The following is a 26,334-nucleotide window of genomic DNA, read 5'->3' as shown; positions in this document are numbered from 1 at the left end:
CTGGGTAGGGTGGGCAATTCTGCTTTAACCGATAGCAGCTTCCAGATTAGAAAACTTTTTTCATAACAAACCCCATAGTTTCCCTTTTTTCAAATGAATTATGAAGTATAAAAAAAAGGTACTTACTGTCTATTCCAGCAATATATACATCTACATCAACCTTAAGAAAGTCTTTCAAAACCTAAAGAAATAAAAACAAACGAAAGGGGTATTCATGTTTACTTGTTACACCCCTAATTGAGACATACTTATTCTGGTCTCCGATTAAAGATAGGCATTGTATAATCCGTTTTTAGATCAGCGGATTGTTTAAAAATAATGGTGGCAAACCGTTTGTTTTCTGTTTTACATTGATACCAATGATAAACATAACCCATCCGTTAGACAAAAAAATCCTGTATGCTGCACCTTTATCTCCGTCCCAAAAAAAATAATGACTAACATAACGGACGCTAACGGATGCAATTCAAAATCCCATTGATTTCAATGAGATTTTTAACAGGTCCGTTTTTATCCGTTATCCTGATCTAAAAACCGATCAGAGTAACGGATTATACAATGCAAGTGTGAACTTATTCGTATGTAGGTTAGTTTGACCTTATAGCCATATTAGCTCTGTTTAATTTAAGGTATCTATTACATTTCTTTAATTACAGTACGTTAATGGAAGCTATATTCCCCAAACGAATCATTCTGAATAAGGAATCATGCTGTAGGTCTCGTGATCCCTCTAGGCCAAACAAGAGAGATCGAATGTTTAATATACAGGCTTATAGTCCCCCATTCAATTATTAGATGCCCTTGTTTAAGGAGACCTTTCTGATGACAGATTATCTTTAAATGCTATGTACACCTTCGAAAGCGATTGACCTTTTTATTAAAAATAAATCAATCAGTGTTTTTGTGCAACTTTCTAATTAGTTTTTATTAAAAATTATTTTTATTTTTTGAGATACAGCTGCTTTGCATTCTGTATACAGAGCAGCTGTATCTGAAAAAGTAAAAAAATAATTTTTACGCTAAAAACTGAATCCACACACGATCAACCTGTAATCTATCACATCTAAGTTCATCGTCTGAGAGCGCGCGTGCGGCCATTATGTATGGTCCGACCCCCTTCCCTGCTTTGTACGGGTCTCAAATCTAGTTACTGCGCATGCGCCGCTATGGTGTATAGAACAGGACATCTATGTGCATGCGTGAGATTTAGTGTGTCCTGGCGGGAGGTGAGGACCTGCCAATCAAAAGTAAGGAGTAAGGCTGGGTTCACACGACCTATTTAGAGGCGTAAACGAGGCGTTTTACGCCTCGAATTATGCCTGAAAACACTGCTCAAATACGACCTGTAATTTTACGCGTCGCTGTCAAAAGACGGCGCGTAAAATAACAGCATCATCAAAGAAGTGCAGGACACTTCTTGGGACGTAATTTGAGCCGTTTTTCATTGACTTCAATGAAGAACAGCTCCAAATTACGGCTGTAATTGACGCCTCGCAAAACGCGAGTACGAGCAATTACGTCTGAAATGCAGGAGGTGTTTTCTCCTGAAAACAGCTCCGTAATTTCAGCTGTAATTGTCGAGGAATGAAGATATGACTCTCATGCCCATTAGTATACGGTGCAGGAACACTAAACAATTGAATACTAAAGGTACAGAGCCTACTTAGAACATAATAATAGGGTACATAAAAATGATTTTTCACCCATTACCACCAGGTATTGCTGGTTTAATAAGTTAAATGCTGGTGACAGGTTCCCTTTAAGGGCTTGATACCAAGTTCAGTCATAAAAGCTAATAAAATAAAGGTGGAAAATAGAATCCATAACAATATTTTGTTGAGCCAAATTTGATGATTTATGAGCATGAAATTAATAAAATGTTTTGTTTTTTTTTTAGAATATTTGGGTGGCTTGCATTTGTATAATCTTTTCTGTTCCTGTAAATGTCAGCTCCCCCCATGTTTGCCACCTGGGAACATTTTGGGCTAAAGAATAAAATCACAAATATATTAATTCAGAATAATTGTTGATGTATTTAAAATAATATACTCAAAATAATTTTAAGCAGTACAAACTCCCTCATAGCTTAATGCCACCGAAGCTCTCCTCTTATACAACATCATAGTCCTAAACTTGTGAATACTTAGGCCTAGCTTGCACTTGCACGGAAATAACCTAGGCTACTTGTATCATGTATGCAGTACTCCATCTGTCATATTAGCCCATGTCTTGTCTATTTTCTTCCTGAATTATGCAATAGATACAGACTACTTATAAGTGAATGCACTACAGTACTTACAATTGTGCACGGAATACTACTGTCAGCAGCTCGAATCCTACTCCTGCTGCCAGTCCAAGGTCAAGACCGAGTAATACAGCTGCAAGAAAGGTCACCAACCATACTAACTGCAAAGAATAAAGGAACAATGAGAAGTCATGTATTTCATTTGGATATACAGGGTGGGCCATTTATATGGATACACCTAAATAAAATGGGAGTGGTTGGTGATATTAACTTCCTGTTTGTGGCACATTAGTATATGGGAGGGGGGAAACTTTTCAAGCTGGGTGTTGACCATGGCGGCCATTTTGAAGTTGGCCATTTTGTATCCAACTTTAGTTTTTTCAATGGGAAGAGGGTCATGTGACACATCAAACTTATCGAGAATTTCACAAGAAAAACAATGGTGTGCTTGGTTTTAACGTTACTTTATTCAAAAGGATAGGTCTTGCTGCACACCCTCTACTGTTAGGGTCTGCTTCCCCTCCCTTAAGGCCTCCAGGACTGTTGCAAGTTACCGTCCCTGGGGCCAGAGGAGAAAGAATGGTATGCCGGTTGTCCCCCCCATCCCTACCCCAGCATAAAATCTGCTGGGAGTAGTAGTGGAAGGAGCACTTGGCCCCTCCGCACCTTTGTTTGGCACACTATCTACATTATTTGACCCATTCACCACATTTTTATTAATCACGTTATTACCTATCACATTTTTAAGCATATTCTCATACATCATTTCTTTGGCCAGGTCAGGTTCAATATTTTTCTTTTTTTCCGTCACTCTCCCCCCCCCCTCCTCCACTTCCCACCTCTGCATCATTGGGTGTTTTTGTGGAGAGACCGCCAGATGTTATAGGCGGTACCGCCACGCTACCCTCCGCTTCATTAGTGTCCATGGCAACCAGGGAGGGGAGACATTATTAAGACAATCTTCTTGCCAGGCAATTACTTCTCTCTTTCCGATGCTGACACTGCCTTGTCTGTGGTGTCCAAACCACTCCCCTTTCTCAGGGAATGGCTTCCCACTGGATCCTCGTTGTCAGCATCGCCTCTGTCCGGGGCGGTAGCTGACTTTCCTGCTACTCTGTCAGCCAACTCAGATGTTACAGAGCTGGCTGACATCCAGTCAGCTACATCACCAGAAAACCGCCGCTGATTTCTGGTCCACCTCGTTCACCGGCCCTTGACTCACGCTACTGGCCGGCTTCAGGGGCTCGCCTTCCGTCATCCTCGGGACCACTCCCCCTGACACGATGGCACCAGTAACGCCCCCTTTGCAGGGAACGGCGTCACGATTTTCTCCCCGCTTACCCATTCCAGCCCCACTGTATACCTTCCCTGTATAACTATCGGGGCCTGATCTCAAAGATTTGACGGTATTCCTCTAACGATAAGAGATTCCAGCTGCTCAGCCAGAAGGACCGGTAGTCCGACACAATCCAGAAACATTTGCAGATAATAGGTAGATTGAACATCATCCCTGTATAATTCCTGATAAAAGGAATAAAATTCCTCATTAAACTTTTTAGGATGCGCAGTGATTTTTCCACTTTTATCTTTGATTTTTGGAATGGGTGTGATCCCATATACCCACGTGGCTAATCTAGTGAGTAACTGCTTTTTTTCCCCATTCGAACATACATTGCAACCCTGTGAGATCTCTTCAGTTTCTCCCTATCTGATAACCAATGTTCAAAGTGTTCCTAACTCCTATCCACAATCTTTTATGGTCTAGAATAGGACTGGCAAGGTAGTTTATATAGTCTACTCTACGCTTGTGGCATGTAGGAGTGTTTTTTTTTTGCGGCAGTGTACCACATGAGCGAGAAGGCGGCCCCTGAATGCTGCATTTGCAGTTTCCCAGCATAAGTAAGGGTCCAATGAATGTTGTGCGTTATCAGATGTAAATTCCAACCTGCATCGTTGCAATAAGGTGTTTTAAAGGAATAGTCATCGCAAAGGAAGGAGGTAAAATGCCAAAGATAAACACTCTCCCTCGGAACATAATCTATTAAATTCTACAGCCTCTTCCTGTTTCTAATATGTAAAATGGCGTCCGGCAGTCGCGATTTTGCTGATTAGTACGCCTCAAATCCTAAAATTTTTAGATTTCACTGAATACAAAACTTTTGGGACATTTAGACTGAAGTCTATTTGTTATAGAAACTATTCGCTCATCTCGAGTCATCTGGGTGATCCTGTCTCCAGTGATCTATCAAGTCAGCCTGCTCCAACGGTGAAGGTAGCACCTGATCTCCGGTTCTCGGCAACAAAAGCCTTGATAATGTACTTTCCTTTCCTCCAAAGTATTCAATAGTGTTTAGGTCACCCCCAACAATCTTGTGACGGTTTGGATCAGAGCCCTTTACAACGGTATGGAGCCATACAGCCTCGTGCACTGTTTTCTGTATGAGCTCTTAGGGGATCATGCACACAGCATTGTATACAGTATTATATGCATAGCATTATACTGTCCCTGTTAGTACACACTGGTCACATTGGGCAACAATATACAGTAAATAACCATTTTGCTGTAGTTTATTTTTTGTACGCGTGGTCCATCATAAGCCCACCTATCAAAATGGTATAATAGTTAATTATATTTAATTTCTAATCATAATTATTTACATAATTACATGTGAATTGTGTACATTATCACCATATGGATGCATTAATATAATACATTTACTTTTCATGTACAATTTCATGTTAAGCCACATACTATACATACATTATTGCAGCAACATTCCTGTTAATACATGAATGCAAACAATGTCCGTAACATGCAATTAGCCAATAATCTGTAAGCAATATATATTCTCTAATATCCTTTGACTTTGTATACACATTGTAACATGGTTGCTTAAATATTAGTGTTTCTTGGTATAGAAAATGTGCACAAGAAGTACAGTTATAATTTGCGGTCTTATTTATATTCTTTTCAACGGTTTTGTCGTTATTTTGGTGTCCACGGGTAACAGAAAGCAGCCATTACATGGCCCTTAGGGGTTATCATCCAGATTTCCACAAATCTTGAATGGCTCATAAATCCACACTATTAAACAATTCACATTCCGAAACTGCTCCATCTATTCAACTGGTTTCTTGAGTCAGTGCACACCTTAGTTCAGGAATTATTTTCTTGAAGCTAGGAAAAGCAGTGATATAAGTCCAGGCCAGATCGGAGAGGCAGGAATTGTGGGATGACAGACAATATATATATATATATATATATATATATATATATATATGAATACGCTTTTTTTTTTTGTTTTAATAAAATGTTCTCATCAATAAGCAAAGTTGCATCAGTGGCTGCAATCTACGTAGACCTCTGTATGCCTCACACATTCATTATATCCCATGTTCATTCCAGAGGGGAGCTCTTCAGGTAATGTGCTGGATGACTTCATGTGATCACAGCTGCGCCGCTATGCACGTCTGGGAAAAAGGACATAAAGTACTTTAAATCTCTAACAAATAGCCATGAATCTTTATTTAATAGCAGGAGGAAAATCTGCATAGCTACAGAACCAATAGTTACCAATCAAAATCTGTTTTAAAACCATATCTAATTGATAATTGGCAGTAGTAAGACTCTATTCACACCACGTTTATGGACAATGTCAGAGGGGTACATTTGTTTACCAGAAAACTATCTAAATGTACATTGTGACATACCCAGAGCGTTCTTTTTGACAGATCTGAAAACTGTTTCTTGACCGTTTTTAAAAAAAATTGTACAGTAATTCTTATTTCAGGTACATAAGCAATAATGGTTGACTGGCTTTGTATTGGTGCCGGGAGAAACATCCCAGACACCATTTTCTTGTCGTTTGCTGCGCCGTAACAGTGGTGAGTACGCATACAGCATGGTTATGTAAGAGTGTAGGGGAGAATTCCCAACTCTTAAAGGCGACTTTAGAACCTAATTTGTATACTTGTATTTATACTAGTGCTGTGATTTTTGAGCTGTTATGCTGTCTTGGTGTCATGTTATGTTGTACTGTTATATAGTGCACTTTGTATTGGCATGTGTGGCAGATGATGATTGACTGACTGGTGGCTAAGTTGCTTTGGTGCTGGGATGTAAATCCCAGACAACATCTTGGTCAAATTTCTGCTGCGCCATAACAGCTTCAGGATGTTGCAGCGTGGCTACACTGTGGCCTGACGTTTGGGTGGCGCTTAGTGTATAAAATGGCTGATATTGCCAGACCAACCCCTGCCTCCCAGTGATTGCTGCAAAAAGGCAGCATTGGACGGTGGATAAGTTCCCTGGGGGCTTCCTGCGTGACAAGCATAGGGGCTGCAAGATAGTGACAGGTCTGGAGATGAAAGAGGACAACCCCTGGATAAGAGGAGCCCAAGCTCTGTCCTGCAAAGGGCCAAAAATTATTGTCCTTTTAACTGCTTAATGACAATTTTCTATTCAACTGGGTATAGCTGTATGCACATTGACATTTAAAAAGATACTGTTTTGTTAGCCCATTTTTATAGTTTTACTAGTGCATGGATTTTTTTGTTTTTATCTTTAATTTAATAATTACTATCTGTAGACACTGCTCAAGGAAGCTCGAGTCCGCCCCACATAACCCGGCTTTCTAATTCTGTTTAGTTTCCTTTGCTATTATCACTAGGGAAGCTACTTATCTTGGCTTGGGCAGGGCAATGAATCTGTTAGGCTTCGTTCACATCTGTGCTGGGGCTCCGTTCCGTCAGAGCTTTTCGTCGGAACGGAGCCCTGACAGACACAAACGGAAACCATAGGTTTCCGTTTTCATCACCATTGATTTCAATGGTGTTGGATCTGGTGCCAATGGTTTCCGTTTGTCTCAGTTGTGCAAGGGTTCCGTCGTTTTGACGGAATCAATAGCGTAGTAGACTACGGTAAATTTGAATAGACATGGAAGGTCTTCAGGATGTAGATCAATGTGGCTCTGGCTTTTATTTTATTTTTACTAATTGCATTAATTTATGAAGCGTATACTCACAGCATAATCATTATTCATGGTTATTGGACTATTGAAATTTTCTTTTGCATCAAACTTGGTCTCTTTCACTTGCTCCTAATAAAAATAAAATATTATTTTACAAATCACGTGACACTATAATGGGCAGTGGAAGTGTTCGTTTTGAACTAGTGCATTGCACGGTGCATTATAAGGGCATGACCAGACGTGGCGGAGTTCTGCATACACTGTCCGCATCAATGCCGCACAGAATCTGCGTTGCAGATTCTGTTGCGGCTTTGCCTAAGATGGGCATTAAATTGATGCGGACTAGCCATTGCATATTGAGGGGAAGAGGGCTTCCCTTCTCTCTATCAGTGCAGGATAAAGAGAAGGGACAGCCCTTTCCCTAGTAAAAGTAAAAGAAATTCATACTTACTCGGCCGTTGTCTTGGTGATGCGTCCCACTTTCGACATCCAGCCCGACCTCCCTGGATGACGCGTCAGTCCATGTGACCGCTGCAGCCTGTGATTGGCTGCAGCCGTCACTTGGACTGAAACGTCATCCCGGGATGCCGGACTGGAGGAAGAAGCAGGGAGTTCTCGGTAAGTATTTTTTTACAGGTTGATGTATATTGTGATCGGAAGTCACTGTCCAGGGTGCTGAAACAGTTACTGCCGATCATTTAACTCTTTCAGCACCCTGGACAGTGACTATTTACTGACGTCGCCTAGCAACGCTCCCGTAATTACGGGTGCACACACGTAGTCACCCGTAATTACTGGAGCCCCATTGACTTCTATGGGCCTGCCCGTGCCATAATAACGGCCCGTGATTACGGGCGTTTTTGCGTTAGTGTGCATGGGGCTTCAGTCTGGCTGTAGACCTAGAAATACATAGGTCCAGCCAGAATGAAGAAATGTCATGTTTGTAAAACAAATACGCTACATAGCACACATAACATCTGCGGACTCCATTGCGGAATTTTGACTCTCCATTGAAGTCAATGGGGAAATTTCGCAATGAGTCGGCAACAAGTCCGCTACACGTCCGCAACAGTCAGTGTATGCTGCGGACACCAAATTCCGCACCGTAGTCTATGCTCCGCAGCGGAATTGTCCGCAACGTGTAAATGAACCCAACTAAAAAGATGTGGAAAGCAATGGAGAAATGTGTACGCTGCGGATTTCCGCTGTGGACTGTCGTCAGTGGAATTCCAGAGCAATTCCGCCACGTCTGGTCATGCCCTAATACTTTTCAGTAAATGTTTTGTAAAATAGAATTGGACTAATCGCTATAATTGCACCGATAGTCCGAACACTTTTTAGAACCCATACCGAAATTGACCAAAGCATGGACTGGTAATTTATTATTTCCTAGTAAACGTAGCTCACTTCTTCTGGGCTTGTCTGGCTTCCCACCTTCAATCATGCTTCCTAGTCCTCTTCAAATATTATTGTTAATGTTCACGCTGTACTGAGATGAACTCCCATAGACGCATGAGCCTGTACTTTTCACCAAAGTTTTTACATCTCTCGCTGTCTGAAACACTTTGGGTCTCCGTAATGTGACGTGTGTAAATGATCAGTTGACTTAAAAGAAATCTATTTTGTGTTATATAGCATTTGAAAGGTGAGAAGAGAGGACTCTATGATGTGGAATAGGGAAGTATTATCTCACGAAGACAACCCCTTTCCAAATGCTCTATTAGGGGACTTCCCCACTCAGGACCACCTTCTCTGAGGAAAAACCGAGACCTGCAGAGTATTCGCGACTCCCACTCTAGCATACCCAGTTTGTCCATATATTACGTGGACATCCATTAATTTCCTCTTAAGTGTACGCATTGTCTACCGGAGATATCATCTGATTATCGGGAGTTTCAGAACCTGGGGTAACACGATATGTGTATGCAATGAGCTAGTTCAGAACAGCTGTACTTAAATTAATATCCAATGGCCAAAATCTGTGTGTGTGTAAACCCAGTCCAATTGGTGTTCTTTTTGCGATTGAAATGTAGTTTACATCAAAACGGTCTCATGAAAAAGAGGTCTTGCTGTAAATAGCAACTAATCCGAGTTTTCTGTTCATTGTCTGAGCTGCAATGATGAACTCTGGTTTTTATGGGCAGCAAAACCACTTTTCCCATGGGATAGTTTTGGGTTCTGCATATATTCTATGTAAATATATGGTTATATTTACTTGCTTACATTTTTGCTGTGCCCTGACACAGATTACATAGGTTTGTAAGAATATGCAATTGCTTGTATAATATAATTACCGTAGCCTCTTTTACTTTAGCTAAGTTATCCAGATTCTTCTTTTCTAGTACATGCAGGACTGCATCATGGATGGTTAGGAAAATCATAGAGGTTGTAATATCATCATCAAAAAATCCACATTTTATCAGTTTTTCCAAGAGATTACCTGAAAACAGGAAATAAAAGCCAGAAATACTGTAATACACATTTATTATATATGGTTTATGTGTGTATTTTATGCTCTTTCATTTATAGACATCTGGTGTTTTTATCATAAAAAGCTATCTTCAGTGTCAGAGTTGTCCTATTCTGTCAAAATGTAAAAAAAATTATATTCAGTCATTTCTTTAGTTTAGTTATATCTGCTGATTGTACAGAGCCAGCACCCATAGACTTATATGGGTTCATATTATATCTCCGTATTCTGCCAATATCATACAGTGGCTTGCAAAGATGTGGTTTTTTTTTGTTTGTATCCGACTGAGTATCCTAGAAGAGTGGAAGTGTGTTCTCCTGTAAGGGACTGTTTGTGTACCTGAATCAAAGGAGTTTTCCCATCTTGGAAATTTATGTCATATCCACAGGATATGCCATAAAATTCTGATAGATGCGGGTCTCACCTCCGGGACCCGCACCTATCTCTAGAACAGGGCCCTCTAAACCCCATTCCAGCTTACTCGGCTCCCCTGCCTCCCTGCCACTTCCTGGTTAGGTGGTCGGGAGTTACGGAAACAGCCGAGTTCTCACTGAGCTACGCTGTTTCCGTAATTCCCATAAAAGTGAATGGGAGTTACGGAAGCAGCGTAGCTTAGTGAGCTCGGCTGTTTCCGCAACTCCTGACAACCTGACCAGGAAGTGTCAGGGAGACAGCGGAACCGAGTAAGCTAGAACAGGGTTTAGGGGGCCCCGTTCAAGAGATAGGTGCGGGTCCCAGAGGTGGGACTCGCATCTATCAGACCTGTGGATATGCCATAATTCTCCAAGATGGGTTCACACTGAGTTTTTTGCGCTCAATGGCTGAGTTTTTTTCTGCCTGCAAAAAACTCAGTGTGAACAGGTCCTTAAAGAGGCTCTGTCACCAGATTTTCAAACCCCTATCTCGTATTGCAGCAGATCGGCGCTGCAATGTAGATAACAGTAACGTTTATTTTTTTTCAAAAACGAGCATTTTTGGCCAAGTTATGAGCATTTTTATATTTATGCAAATGAGCCTTTCTTAAGTACAACTGGGCGTGTTTAAAGTTATGTCGAAGTGGGTGTGTATTGTGTGTGCAGGAAGTGACGTCACAGCGTGATCTCTCGAGAACACGCTGTGTGTCTGTGCACTGCCAGAAGCTGGGTGTTAACGAAGAGAAGTGGATGATGCTGATTCGTCAGCATCATACACTCCCATTCACAATGCCCAGCTAGTAAAACAAGTAAAAACGCTCAGATGTACACACACAATACACGCCCACTTGTACATAACTTTAAACACGCCCAGTTGTACTTAAGAAAGGCTCATTTGCATAAATATAAAAATGGTCATAACTTGGCCAAAAATGCTCGTTTTTGAAAAAAACAAAACGTTACTGTAATCTACATTGCAGCGCCGATCTGCTGCAATACGAGATAGGGGTTTGAAAATCTGGTGACAGAGCATCTTTAAGGGACTATTTGTGGTTTGAGTTCCAGTACTATCCGTCCAGCCCATTGTCTATGTTTGTTCCTTAGCCAGGGGACGGCACAGAATAAACGAGGAAGGAGGGAACGTGTAAGAGTGTGGGGAAAACTTGTTTTTATCTTTTCTGTGTTTACCCTGCATTGGCCTTATGCAGATGTAGCCATCTTTAACTTGATTCTGATAACTTGCTGCAGCGTGATATCACACAACAAAAGCCATTGAAAAGTCATTGAAAGAGTCAAGTTAAGAGATCTAGCCATTGTTTGTTTAATGCGTTAAAAGTCAATGTAAAGACGGCTACATCTGTATCACCCAAGCCTCACCTTACAAACTGATTATTTATTTTTTATTAATTTACAAGTTCTTTATCTCTGGCAATTTGACAAACTAGCTAAATACTGTATAGATTGTGTCTACTGTTGTCTACTGCTCACAGAATTGCGTGATAAGGCCAGGTTCACACGTTCATGTAGTGGTGCGGGTGGGAAACAGGACATATGACCTTGACCAATGTCCAGTTCCTCATTTTGTAGCTCATATGCTGCTATTCACATGCGCTCTGGATCTGGAATCAAATACCCTAACACTTTTGTGGGCCCGTGATCTTGGTAAAGTAAATCATTGCTGTTAAGCAATTTTACATGCTCTACCAATTTGGCACAGTTTCTGCCAAGGGCTATGTTTCATTTTAAGATGATGGTTTAGGCATACAGAGTCTTCACAGCATAATGGTTCTCCTGAGAGGACTGGGTAGGGTGGGCAATTCTGCTTTAACCCCTTAGTGACCAGCCCATTTTAGGCCTTAATGACCAAGCTATTTTATTCGTTTTTCTATAGTCGCATTCAAAGAGCTATAACGTTTTTATTTTTTCATCTACATAGCTGTATGAGGACTTGTTTTTTGCGGGATTAGTTGTGCTTTTTAATAGCACCATTTTTGGGTACATATAATTTTTATATTAACTTTTATTAACCTTTTTGGGGGGGATTATAACAAAAACCTGTTCTATGCGTTTTTAAATTGACGCCGTTCACTGTGCGGCGTAAATAACACGTTACCTTTATTCTATGGGTCGGTACGATTACGGCGATACCACATATGTAGAGGTTTTTTTATGTTTTACGACTTTTGCACAATAAAAACACTTTTGAACTAAAATTATTTGTTTTTGCATCGTCGCTTTCCAAGAGCCGTAACTTTTTTATTTTTCCATCAATGTAGTGATTTTTGGGCTTGTTTTCTGCGGGACAAGACGTAGTTTTGAATGGTACTGTTTTGGGGTGGATGGGACTTATTGATTCATTTTTATTATGACTTTTTGGGGGGGCAATGGAAAAAAATTGCAATTTCGCCATGTTTTTTTGCGTTTTTTTTTTACGGTGTTCACCTTGCGGTTTAAATGACATATTAACTTTATTAATGGAGTCATTACGGTCGCGGCGATACCACATATGTGTACTTTTTTTTTTTTTTATACACTTTTACTAAATAAAACCACTTTTTATGCAAAAAAATGATTTTATTTATTTTTTTACTGTACTTTTTATTAATAATCTTTATTTCACTTTGATGACTTATTTTATTAGTCCCACTAGGGGACTTTACTGTGCGATGTTCCGATCGCTGCTATAATGCTTTGGTATACTTCGTATACCAGAGCATTATTGCCTGTCAGTGTAAATCTGACAGGCAATCTGTTAGGACGTGCCTCCGGCGCGTCCTAACAGGCATATGTCCATGGCAGACCTGGGGGCTTTTATCAAGCCCCCGGCTGCCATGACACCCCATCGGAGACCCGCGATTGCATTCGCGGGCCGCCGATGGGTGACAGAGGGAGCGCACTCCCTTTGTAAACAAAGTTAAATGCCGCGGTCGCTATTGACGGCGGCATTTAACGGGTTAAACGGCAGCGATCGAAGTAAACTTCGATCGCGGGCGTTGGAGCAGGAGCTCAGCTGTCATCAGACAGCAGAGCCCCGGCTCCTGCCTGCACGGGAGACCCGTGCAGGACTTAGACTAGGCTGACGTGAAAAGGCGTCAGCCTAGCCTAAAGCCCATTAGTGACTCACGTGAAAAGGCGTATTGGTGGTCACTAAGGGGTTAACCGATAGCAGCTTCCAGATTAGAAAACTGTTGCGCGTTGTTTTTTCATAACAAACCCCATAGTTTCCCTTTTTTCAAATGAATTATGAAGTATAAAAAAAGGTACTTACTGTCTATTCCAGCAATATATACATCTACATCAACCTTAAGAAAGTCTTTCAAAACCTAAAGAAATAAAAACAAACAAAAGGTGTATTCATTTTTTTTTTTCATTTCTGCTGGTTGATCTTGCATGGACGGGTTAAATTTCCACTGTATGGAAAACCAATTACACAATGGATTGATACATAATTTGGTGTAACTACCAGGGTAGCAGGCATAGTAGCTGCTATGAGGACCAATATGTTATGTGGGCGTTCATAACTCAGAGGTGATATATAGTAAGTGATTGCTATAGATGATGAAAGGGAAGGGTTGTAAAAAACTGACTGTAGATTGCTGGGAAATCAATGAAAGAAGGAAAAGGGAAAATTGAACTTACTGGAAACCAAAATAATAACTTTTTATAATCAAGTTTATATGCCCTGATCACCCTTGCTGCTGAAGGAGGGGCACCATCCAAAGCTTAGCTATGGGGCCCCATGTTTACTTGTTACACCCCTAATTGAGGCATACTTATTCTGGTCTCCGATTAAAGATAGGCATTGTATAATCCGTTTTTAGATCAGTGGATTGTTTAAAAATAATGGTGGCAAACAGTTTGTTTTCTGTTTTACATTGACACCAATGATAAACATAACCCATCCGTTAGACCAAAAAAATCCTGTACGCTGCACCTTTATCTCGTAAAAAAAACTAATGACTAACATAACGGACGCTAACGGATGCAATTAAAATTCTCATTGATTTCAATAAGATTTTTAACAGGTCCGTTTTTATCCGTTATAATGATCTAAAAACTGATCAGAGTAACGGATTATACAATGCAAGTGTGAACTTAATTGTATGTAGGTTAGTTTGACTTTATAGCCATATTAGCTCTGTTTAATTTAAGGTATCTATTACATTTCTTTAAAGAGGCTCTGTCACCAGATTTTGCAACCCCTATCTGCTATTGCAGCAGATAGGCGCTGCAATGTAGATTACAGTAACGTTTTTATTTTTAAAAAACGAGCATTTTTGGCCAAGTTATGACCATTTTTGTATTTATGCAAATGAGGCTTGCAAAAGTACAACTGGGCGTGTTTACAGTAAAAGTACAACTGGGCGTGTATTATGTGCGTACATCGGGGCGTTTTTACTTCTTTTACTAGCTGGGCGTTCTGACGAGAAGTATCATCCACTTCTCTTCACAACGCCCAGCTTTTGGCAGTGCAGACAGCGTGTTCTCGAGAGATCACGCTGTGACGTCACTCACAGGTCCTGCATCGTGTCGGACGAGCGAGGACACATCGGCACCAGAGGCTACAGATGATTCTGCAGCAGCATCGGCGTTTGCAGGTAAGTAGCTACATCGACTTACCTGCAAACGCTGATGCTGCTGCAGAATCAACTGTAGCCTTTGGTGCCGATGTGTCCTCGCTCGTCTGACACGATGCAGGACCTGGGGAAGTGACGTCACAGCGTGATCTGCCAGAAGCTGGGCATTCTGAAGAGAAGTGGATGATACTTCTCGTCAGAACGCCTAGCTAGTAAAAGAAGTAAAAACGCCCCGATGTACGCACATAATACACGCCCAGTTGTACTTTTACTTTTCAACACGCCCAGTTGTACTTTTGCAAGCCTCATTTGCATAAATACAAAAATGGTCATAACTTGGCCAAAAATGCTCGTTTTAAAAAAAATAAAAACGTTACTGTAATCTACATTGCAGCGCCTATCTGCTGCAATAGCAGATAGGGGTTGCAAAATCTGGTGACAGAGCCTCTTTAATAGCAGTACTTATACTTGATTCCGTGATGCTCATAGATCTGTTGACGACAAGCACAAGAGGTCAGTCATATACCAAGGTTTGACATATTTAAGTGTTGGATATGAATGCAAAATTCTTGACTGAAACTACCAACTGTACTGATGGGTTGTTGGTACTGCTGCCCACAGATTTGAAAGGTCTTAAAGGGAACCTGTCACCAGCCTTTCTGCTGACAGATTATCTTTAAATGCTATGTACACCTTCGAAAGCGATTGATTGATTTTTAATAAAAAGGTCAATCAGTGTGTTTTGTGCAACTTTCTAATTAGTTTTTATTAAAAATTATTTTTATTTTTTGAGATACAGCTGCTTTGCATTCTGCATACAGAGCAGCTGTATCTCAAAAAGTAAAAATTATATTTGCGCTAAAAACTGAATCCACACACGATCAACCTGTAATATATCACATCTAAGTTCATAACTTAGATGTGATAGATTACAGGTGGATCTTGCATGTCAGAGACACGCAAGATCCGCTGACACTGAACCCGTTAGTCCCGCAGACCTGACGGATAGCAGAATCATCGTAAGATACAGCTGCTCTGTATGCAGGATACAAAGCTGCTGTATCTCAAAAAGTAAAAATTATATTTAATAAAAGCTAATTATAAAGTTGCATAAAACACACTGACCTTTTTATAAAAGAAAAAAATTGCGTTCAAAAGTTTATATAACCTAACACAAGTCCCTAATTGTGTTTATGCGACTAAATCCAACAAAATATTATTTTACATTGGCTATAAACAGCCAGATCTTACTTCTGGACCAATAAGTATGTTTGCGTTTATACTGCATGTGGTGTGAGAATTATGGCTGCACCGTCATTTATAGCAGCTGCTTGGTGTCATTGACTTTTTGCGGCACAGGCTCACTGCAGCATTTTTCTGAACCTATACCACAATACAGCTAACATATGGATAAAGCTAATACACTACTAATCATGCTATCTCAAATGTTCTATATCAACGCTTAATTTGTATTACATACCGCTTTTAAACCCTTCATTCCAGACATATCAAGAAAAGACACTGCTCCAAAGTCAATGATTAAACTATGAATATCAATTTTGGGAACCGTCAAATTGTTTGGGAGATCTGAATTCCAGTCTATAACAAAGGGCAGGTCAGAGGTGTTTATTGGTTGGTCCAGCTCTTCAATCCTGTTATTGTCCAATTCTTCTTCAGACTCATATTGGTTTCCTAATGTTGAAATTATACCTTTCTGCAATACAAAGTCATAGACCATTAACTAAAAGTCTACAAAATTGATACAGCATACAATGTAAGTCCCCAGAATTAAGATGTGGATAATTTATTAAGAGGTGCACGCCTCTTAATAATTTAGATGCATCTCTGGGCGTCTAAGCACCAGAAAGTTAAATCGAGCTGGGGTAGAACTTTGCTATAATTTACGCCAGTTTCTGGTGTCAATTATAGTAAATGGAACAAGCCGTGGATGGTCGAGCCATCTTTTGCCAAGCTCTGACAACTTAAAAAAAAAAAGTTACAAAATGTATGTGCAAAAGGCAACTTTTGTACGTCCAAAAACCGTAGATGTTGTGCCTACACCCTTGTCTACAATAAGGCTAGGTCCATAAAAAATGCAGTCGTGTAGGCCTTTGCTGGCCAGTACCGAGCCCTGACACCTCCTTATCAAGCACGTTGAGATGTATTGACTTGCTGACTGAGACCCAGGCCATCTTGCCTTCATTTGTACAAAAACGCTGTTTGTGATACAAAATAATGTATATGTGGAAATACTCCTCATCACTTACTGGCAGGATCTGAAATGTCCCTTTACTTATCAGCTTCTTTATTTTTCTTAGAGCTTTGTTGCGTTTGCGCAGCACTCTCAGTGGGCTAAAACCTGCCTGTAATAGAGAGACATATTGCAGTGTTATAATGTTGTTTCTTAAAGATAAAAATATATACATGGTTTTTATAAGTTTCCAAACTTACAGCTGTTACAAGCTTATCTTTAAAAAAATCAATATTGGCAAAAAATATTGGTGATGGACATCTGAAAATCTTGATTCCGTGATGCTCATAGATCTGTAGACGACAAGCACAACAGGTCAGTCATATACCAAGGTTTGACATATTTAAGTGTTGGATATGAATGCAAAATTCTTGACTGAAACTACCAACTGTACTGATCGGTTGTTGGTACTGGTGCCCACAGATTTGAAAGAGTCTTAAAGGGAACCTGTCACCAGCTTTTCACCTATTTAACTATATTTACCCCTGCTGTCAAAAGTTAATTGGCGTTATCCCCTCTCCTATACTGCACCTCCGACCGTAAATAACGTTCTGCACACATTTTCTGCCCTTTATGGTAATAATCCATTAGTCTCGTTAGTTCCTCTTCTTATGCCTGCCCACCGCCCTGAATATCGAAAACTCATCTGAGAGAGCGCACGTGCAGTCATCTTGTATGCTCCAACACCCGACCCTGCTTCGTACGGGTCTCAAATCTAGATACTGTGCATGCGCTGCTATGGTAGCCCGTTGTGCGAACGCACTAGAACAGGACATCTATGTGCAAGCATGGGATTTAGTGTGTGCTGGGGGAGGCGAGGACCTGCCAATCAAAAGTAAGAAGATGGGGTAAACTCGGAAAGGCTTGAGGAATGAAGATATGACTCTTTTCAAAAGAAGATATGACTCTCTTATGCCCATTAGTATACGGTGCAGGAACACTAAAAAATTGAATACTAAAGGTACAGAGCCTACTTAGAACATAATTATAGGGTACATAAAAAATATTTTTCACCCACTACCACCAGGTATTAGGTGAAATGGTGGTTACAGGTTCCCTTTAAGGGCTTGATACCAAGTTCAGTCATAAAAGCTAATATAATACAGGTGGAAAATATAATCCAGGACAATATTTTGTTAAGCCTAATTTGTTGGTTTATGAGCATGAAATGAATAAAATGATTTTTTTTTTAAAAAACGTAAATATTTGGACGGCTTACATTTGTATAATCTTTTCTGTTCCTGTAAATGTCAGTTCCCCCAATGTTTGCTACCTGGGAACATTTTGGGCTGAAAAATAAAATCACAAATATATTAATTCAGAATAATTGTTGATGTATTTAAAATAATATACGCTCAAAATAATTTTAAGCAGTACAAACTCCCTCATAGCTTAATGCCACCGAAGCTCTCCTCTTATACAAGATCATAGTCCTAAACTTGTGAATACTTAGGCCTAGCTTGCACTTGCACGGAAATAACCTAGGCTACTTGTATCATGTATGCAGTACTCCATCTGTCATATTAGCCCATGTCTTGTCTATTTTCTTCCTGAATTATGCAATAGATATAGACTACTTATAAGTCAATGCCCTACAGTACTTACAATTGTGCACGGAATACTACTGTCAGCAGCTCGAATCCTACTCCTGCTGCCAGTCCAAGGTCAAGACCGAGTAATACAGCTGCAAGAAAGGTCACCAACCATACTAACTGCAAAGAATAAAGGAACAATGAGAAGTCATGTATGCCATTTGGATATCGAGTGTTTTACACAATTCCAGGATCATTCTATCATTTTCATTACCGTACCACTCAACAGGAATCTAAAAAAAAAATCTATGGAATTTGTTGTGAATCTATGATTATAAAAGTCCAAGTTCATCCAAAAAATAACTGTATATTGATGACATTTGATAACTTTATGTAAAAGCGTGAAAATTGTAGAATTCAAATAGAACTAACTCAACCATGAATGCAGCAGCCAGGTTGATCTATATCTAGCAGTAATACTGGCTTCTCTGCTTTGTATCGCTCATTACACTGCTTACTCGTTTCTTGTAGAAGTAAATTCAGAACTCTACTACTAGTCTCCAAAGGTCTAAACAATACTTCACTATCACACATCTCCGCTCTCACCTCCATCTGCCTACCCAACAGGGCTCTTTTCTCGACCAATGACCTCCTTTATTACATCTTCTCACCCCCGTCTGAAGGACTTCTATCGTGCTGCACGCATTCTGTGAAGCTCACTGCCCTGGACCATTGGACTTGCTTCTAACATTCCCAGCTTTACTTATATTCCCCTGAATAAAAGTAGAGCCAGTTGACTTGTTTTGATTACTGCTCATTTTACTTGTTTGTTACTTCCTTATTTGTAAAGCGCTGTAGAATATATTGGTGCTATATACAGTAAATATTCTATTGCCTACAGACAAAGACTACATTATTGTGTGAACTTAATAGTCCTGCTGACTACCGGTACATGTTAGCACTTTTTTTTAAAATAGTTGATGCTGTAATCTAATGAAATGCTTTAAAAATATATAATTTACCTTAATATATAAACTAGAGTTGCAATCCTAAAAATATTTTTCAAAGCAAGAAAAGCTCTTTCTTTGGTTATATCACTTTAAATGTGCTAGATACGGTTATCTAAATTACTTGGAGAAGGTAATTTACAGAGTTGAAGACTCTATGGACTCCCATTTTATTACTATACTTATTGTAACACTTTGGACCGAGACAAGCAATCCTACTATGCAAACAACTTGTGTCTTGTCATTGTTTAAAACTCTATTTTCTTTTTGGCAGCTGTTTAAAGAGCTGTGAGGTAATACAGTCGATCAACTTTCATTAATTATTGGCTCTGGTCCTTGGACATTGCACTATTATGCTATGAGGGCTGATTCATACTAACCTATATATGTTTATATACAGCTTAGACATACTACTAAGTACTTACACAGTCATATTTATCTTTCCGGAACAAATTAGGAATTTCATTGAACTGCATTAGCATGCCCTTCAGATTAATGACGACTAAGGCGGCAAGCACAGACTAAAAGAGAAAGAGAAGAAAATAAACAATATTATTACATTTACTGATGGAGATTATTTATATTAAGGAATGATACTTTTAATATATCATGGAAGCTTACCTTTTGCAGCGGTTCTAGGAGGAATCCAATAGCCAACGTGACAATCATGACAATTATTGCTGATAAAAGTCCTGCCACCTGTTGATTAATATATTATATATAAGCATTTTTTTATTTAAAAAAAAAAGCATGATACCATGTTATTATACATCCTCCTTGTGTGCTAGGAAAGCGAGAGAGCAGGGAATAGTCTTGTGTGCAGGCGGGTGACTGAATGACCAGAAAACCCAGTTCCATAACTCCAAAATGATCAACAACAAGTGCAACTTATTTAGTTACAGTAGGAAGAGAAGCTCTGGAGCACTAACTGCTGCTCGTATAAGTTAAATTCTATGCAGACTGAACATTTTTAAGCACGTATAAGTGTTATTTGGCCAGAGATGTACACATTTGTACCTGTTCTATGCACTTTTTTTTTTATATAATTTTTTAAATTGCTGTTGATTTATACAGCAAAATATTCCATACTACATAACAAAAAAAACAAAGAAAATGTTCAGAGTTAACATTATATCAAACAAAATATTATGCAGTACAGACACTATCCCAAAAGTCAATGTTAGAAAATCAACAGTCACCTACTAAAACCCTGGAAAATATCGCGTAGGGAGGGGAGAGAGAGAAAAAAACAAAACATTACTCCTCAAACAGCTACTAACAGGTTTTAAACCTGCCCTAAGTTCTTTTTCTGTTCGGGGCATAGTTCCACTATCCATCTCTTCCAGATCTTCTAAAGAATGTTTACTCTTCCTCTTTGCTTAGCGACAAGTAATATGATCTTTCGAAAAGCATTGCTTTATTCACCTTATGGTGCCATTCTACTTCCCGTGAGAAATCTTTTGAGATCCATTTATAAATGATAACCAATCTTGCCAGAAACAAAATCTTTTTAATTAGTTTGCTACAACCACAATCTTTCAGAAGACTGGAGATGCCAAAAATAATGTACTTGCTCTATTCTAATTGAAGCTGCAAATGGGCTAATCCAGGCAAATAGATTGCTCTCTGATTGATGGTTCTTTACTGTGGCATTAACATTTCTTTCATGTATATATTTAAAATTATTCTGCGTATAGTTGTACCCATATGTAGCATTAATATTTAACTTGCATATGTTTTCTTAAAGGCTGCTATTTATTTGGAATTTATGTAATTGAAATCATTCAATAAAACAAGGTATTTGAAAAAAACAACAAATGACAATGTCAAATTGAAATCAGCATTGCACAGAATTGTTTGCATCCTATGGAAAAATAGCTGCGTGCAATCACACTTTATATAATGATTTCCAATTATCATAATAATTAAATCACCTACTTTACATAATTGTAGCAGGTAAAAGCATCACTACCTGAAGGAGATCATTATACAGTGATATTGAAGTATGAGTCAAGATTTTCCATTTTGCATCATGTTGAATGTATAGAGCTCAGGTCTGTGTAGGTATGTCTAGAGCTAAATGTCTTTCTCTTCATATGCATGAATCTATTGTGTTAATTCATGAGTCTAGTTTGAATTATAAGACTATGGAATGTCCTAGTTGCTCCCAGAACATGTGCATGATGTGTTTCTAGGCCAACTCACGCGGGGTCAGAAAATAAATGGGTATTCTGTTACTGTATCGTTATCTATATTACATACAGGGTAAAGTGCACAAGTGCATCTGAGGATGCGTACAGCATATCATTCATAATCTCATGCAATCTCACTGCTAGTAATCATAGTAGAAGCTTATTCAAACTAAGGCTGCATGTACTTAAAACTGGGAATAAAGGACATGCCTTTATATTTCAATATAAAAGTTTAAGAAATGGAAAATGGAGAAAATACATTCAACTGTACTTGTACATCAGCCTTTTGTGTCCAATTATAATAAAATCCCAATGACAGAAATCTTCTTTGTTATACTGCAACTGGCCAATATACCATTGTTCCACCATTGGGGTGTTACCTTCATCATCGCTTCTTTTTCTCTATTTTACCCTATAGTTCAGACCCATTTATACGAACGGATAATCGGTCAGATTTCAATGCTGACCAGCGATCATGCATGATAATTACTTCATGTAAATAGGTGTACCGACTCAATGACTAGCGTTAAAACGCTGGTTGATTTGTACATATGATCGTTTATGTCAACAAAAAAATAATCGTTGGTTGTTCTGAGATTGTGGTATGTAAACATGTATCGTTTGTGTAATAGCAGATATGTGACTTTTTTAACGGTTTAGTGACCAGCAATCCTTATCTTGACTCTGATAACTTACTGCAGCGTGATAACGTACCACTAAAATTGAAAACCATTGAAAAAGTCAAGTTAAAGTTTCTTGCCACCGTGTATTTAACACGTTAACATTTACAGGATCATTGGGGGTCCTATGCTGTGGCTCACATACCCTTCTCTTCCACCACGCAATTCAGTTTTATGCATGCATAGTAGAATAGTGGAGAGAAGGGAAAGGGAAACGCTGCTACAGGCACCTTATTGCTAAAGTGATTTTAAGATGATATATTTGATTTATAGGCTAGTTCATTTATGGAATATTCACCTGTGTTTTCCCCCCTGTGCTTTCTTGGACAGCAGATCTTGACAATGAAGTACTTGCAGCAAACCCCCTGAAACAGCCACCGAAGATGTTGCTTAATCCAAAGGCTACCAGCTCCTGAAAATGTATTAAATAAGTCACATTACTAAACCTGACCATAGACAGAAATTTTATTTTCTGATGTGACTAGAAAACATTTGCCAACATAAGAATGATTTCCATGTGGAAAATCATATCAACTGTTGCAAACATAATTCCTGTGCATTGTTGTACGTGTAATTTCTCATTCATTATCTTATTAAATACATAATTATGACAGCATGTCATGCTTGCTTCGACTGGTGGAACAAGCATCCGTATATTAGAACCATTTATAAGGCGTTCACTTCTTAAGTTTTGTCGCATCTTACTCCCGATTGTTTATCATTAAGACTGCAATTTAAATACCAGTCTTAATAAATCTCCCCAACAGTTATTTTATTTTTTATATTTTTTTAAACTTCAACCTCATTTTTTCAATTGTAAATTAACTTCACAATATGATCTGGCAATTACCTCTGTGTGCCTTGTATTTTAATAGGTGATATAAAGATTATCAAACACATTGTATGATAAGATTATAACCATGGTTTCCACTGCTGGTTAACCATAAGGGCTCAAACACAAAACCGTATTATGGCTCCGTGAACCTCTGAGTTGTATCAGGTTACCATGGACTTCTATATCTCTGCATGAAAATGAGTTGTGCCATGTTCCATAGGTCACAGTATTATGGACTTATTCTCCCCTAGAAGCATTGGTGCTGGTGAGAATACCTAAGTATCACTGTATGGAGCACCGTATTCCATTGATATCTCAATATTGCTGTATGAAGCATCATATAGGCAGCACACATTGTGCCTATAGCTCTATAGTACTGAGCCACAGGAGCTCTGTGTGCCATGTGCCTGACACTTAAAGAGGCTCTGTCACCAGATTTTGCAACCCCTATCTGCTATTGCAGCAGATAGGCGCTGCAATGTAGATTACAGTAACGTTTTTATTTTAAAAAAACGAGCATTTTTGGCCAAGTTATGACCATTTTTGTAGTTATGCAAATGAGGCTTGCAAAAGTCCAAGTGGGTGTGTTTAAAAGTACAAGTCCAAGTGGGTGTGTATTATGTGCGTACATCGGGGCGTTTTTAATACTTTCACTAGCTGGGCGCTCTGATGAGAAGTAACATCCTCTTCTCTTCAGAACGCCCAGCTTGTGACAGTGCAGATCTGTGACGTCACTCACAGGTCCTGCATCGTGACGGCCACATCGGCAGCAGAGGCTACAGTTGATTCTGCAGCAGCATCAGCGTTTGCAGGTAAGATCGACTTACCTGCAAACGCTGATGCTGCTGCAGAATCAACTGTAGCCTCTGGTGCCGATGTGGCCGTCACGATGCAGGACCTGTGAGTGACGTCACAGATCTGCACTGTCACAAGCTGGGCGTTCTGAAGAGAAGAGGATGTTACTTCTCATCAGAGCGCCCAGCTAGTGAAAGTATTAAAAACGCCCCGATGTACGCACATAATACACACCCACTTGGACTTGTACTTTTAAACACACCCACTTGGACTTTTGCAAGCCTCATTTGCATAATTACAAAAATGGTCATAACTTGGCCAAAAATGCTCGTTTTTTTAAAATAAAAACGTTACTGTAATCTACATTGCAGCGCCTATCTGCTGCAATAGCAGATAGGGGTTGCAAAATCTGGTGACAGAGCCTCTTTAAGATGCTTACATTTTATGCATATTACAATGATCTATCATCTGAAATGGTGAAAATAATTATGTAACGTACCTGATTACCATTTATCACATAGTCATGCTTTATGGAATAGACTTTAGCCACAGAAAAACCTATAGCAAATCCAACGATTCCAATGGAAAAGCCGTCAGCTACACATTCCTGGAATACTGAAAGACTTGGTGCCAGTGGAGGCTGGAAGCTATGTATAAAGAAGAGAAGTATGAAAAAAAACTAAGTTATAGAAATAGAATAATATTTTTTCCTCCTTTTTTTTACATGTTTTACCCCAGACAATGTCTCACGCAGTTAACCTGAGATGCCCTGAATGTGATGAAGCCCACTTTGGATAAAGTAAAGGTGATGGTGGAATTTTCCCATATGAACACAACAGCCACAGAGAAGCTGAAGTCTACTCGGTGCAAGATGGGTATGCCAGGGCTGAGGTCCAAACAAGTATGTTTTATGAAGTCGAATGTAGCATTTCGTATGCTTAAACAGGTTCTAGAGTTCAAGGATGAAATCTCCTCTACCCTGGCCCGTATCAATGCACCTGTTGACACTTTGATGCACTGTTCTGGAACCCTTTAAGCAAGTCACTGTGGAGATTAATGCAGGCTGGTACAGTGGACAATTTTTGTTATATTATTTATTATTACATAATTGCATATTAAAAGTGCATACCAGAGATGAATGGCAGTAATAGTAAACAAAGACCATATAGTACAAAATAAAACAAGATCTAATTTGCTAAGTTACAATTTTTTAAATTATTATTTTTTGTCTGCTCTCTGTGCATCTGTAGAAAGAAAGTGTCACAGAATGGAATACAATACTCTACCCTCAGAAAACACTGTACTGGCCCCGAGGTTCAAAAAGTTGGCCTTTAATGACAACACAGCTATTGATGAGGCCATTCAAAGAGAAACGGTAGCAGCAAGATGTAGCTCCATTAGCAAGTCCGCTCCATCAACAGGAGGCCAAGCGGGAGCAGGGGCACCAGAAGTAGAGCCACAAATGTCTGAGGCTCTTTCATGAAAGAGCAACAGTAGACACTGCAAGAAAGAATTCCTCAGCATATGCTATACTGCAAGTAAGATATTATGCTGAAGAGACCCTTATCCAAAGAGCTGCAGACCCACTGAGACCCGCTTATCCAAAGAGCTGTGACCAAGGCTTCAATCTACCCACGCATTGACAAGGTGATGGCAAGAAGACTGTGCATCGTAATGATATCAGTCCCTTCAGAAAGAATCTTCTCCAAAACAAGCCAAATAATAACAGAGTAGAAACCATGTCAACATTTCTAATCTGAGGCACTTTTTTATTTTTTTTAATTCCAATCTGCCCTAAAGACACCTTAAAGTGTTTCACTGTAAAAATGGTTTGATGCTACTTTTTTTTTACATTATAATTTATTTTGTATTTCGAAAGATTGCTAAGTTTGGCTGATTAATAGAAGCCAGAATTGGTATTAAATAAAGAGCCCTTTGGGAGCTGAAATAGTTGGCTCTTCTGGCTAAGTTGAGCCAAATGATCTGGCTCACTTTAAAGAGCTGGAATTCCTATCCCTACAACCAAACCCATGATGCCTCAGCACAGCATCACACGAGCCGCTACAGCCAATACCATTTCTGCCTTCTGGGAGGACAGTGTGATTATCCTTCCCTCAATATTCTCCTATATAAGGTAAGAGATTATAAGTATAGAGCCAGGTAGGCTGAGCTGTGCTCCTCTTTATTATAGCTGAGTGACAGGAGCCTGTCTAATCATCAGTAGTAACTGTGATAGGAGTTTGTGCCCCTGTGCAGAGCCTGTGTGGAACAGTCGATGCAATTTAATCATACAGGAAGTTCTGGTGCCTGTTTGAGTGACAGATTTATCTTGATTAACTGAACTAGAAATGCCTTAATGGATCACAA

General features: G+C 39.4%; 1 protein-coding gene across 1 annotated transcript in view; it reads right to left on the bottom strand.

Annotated features, from left to right (window-relative positions):
* The window catches only part of LOC142750409 (chloride anion exchanger-like), a 62,262-nt gene that overhangs the window by 23,731 nt on the left and 12,197 nt on the right, over positions 1–26,334 (bottom strand). The window contains exons 8-21 of the mRNA XM_075859411.1: positions 24,467–24,614; positions 22,636–22,749; positions 20,087–20,164; positions 19,891–19,986; positions 18,532–18,638; positions 18,146–18,215; positions 17,127–17,219; positions 16,943–17,038; positions 16,156–16,389; positions 13,367–13,421; positions 9,510–9,655; positions 7,270–7,344; positions 2,320–2,406; positions 127–181 (exon numbers count right to left, since the gene is read on the bottom strand). Coding sequence (XP_075715526.1) covers positions 127–181; positions 2,320–2,406; positions 7,270–7,344; positions 9,510–9,655; positions 13,367–13,421; positions 16,156–16,389; positions 16,943–17,038; positions 17,127–17,219; positions 18,146–18,215; positions 18,532–18,638; positions 19,891–19,986; positions 20,087–20,164; positions 22,636–22,749; positions 24,467–24,614 — 1,454 coding nt within the window. The remainder of the gene's footprint in view (positions 1–126; positions 182–2,319; positions 2,407–7,269; positions 7,345–9,509; positions 9,656–13,366; positions 13,422–16,155; positions 16,390–16,942; positions 17,039–17,126; positions 17,220–18,145; positions 18,216–18,531; positions 18,639–19,890; positions 19,987–20,086; positions 20,165–22,635; positions 22,750–24,466; positions 24,615–26,334) is intronic.

This window comes from Rhinoderma darwinii, chromosome 3, assembly GCF_050947455.1.
Source record: "Rhinoderma darwinii isolate aRhiDar2 chromosome 3, aRhiDar2.hap1, whole genome shotgun sequence".
In the NCBI taxonomy this organism is placed as follows: Eukaryota; Metazoa; Chordata; class Amphibia; order Anura; family Rhinodermatidae; genus Rhinoderma; species Rhinoderma darwinii.
The sequence above is the reverse complement of the archived record's forward strand: the minus strand, read 5'-3'. Positions and strand labels throughout refer to the sequence as shown.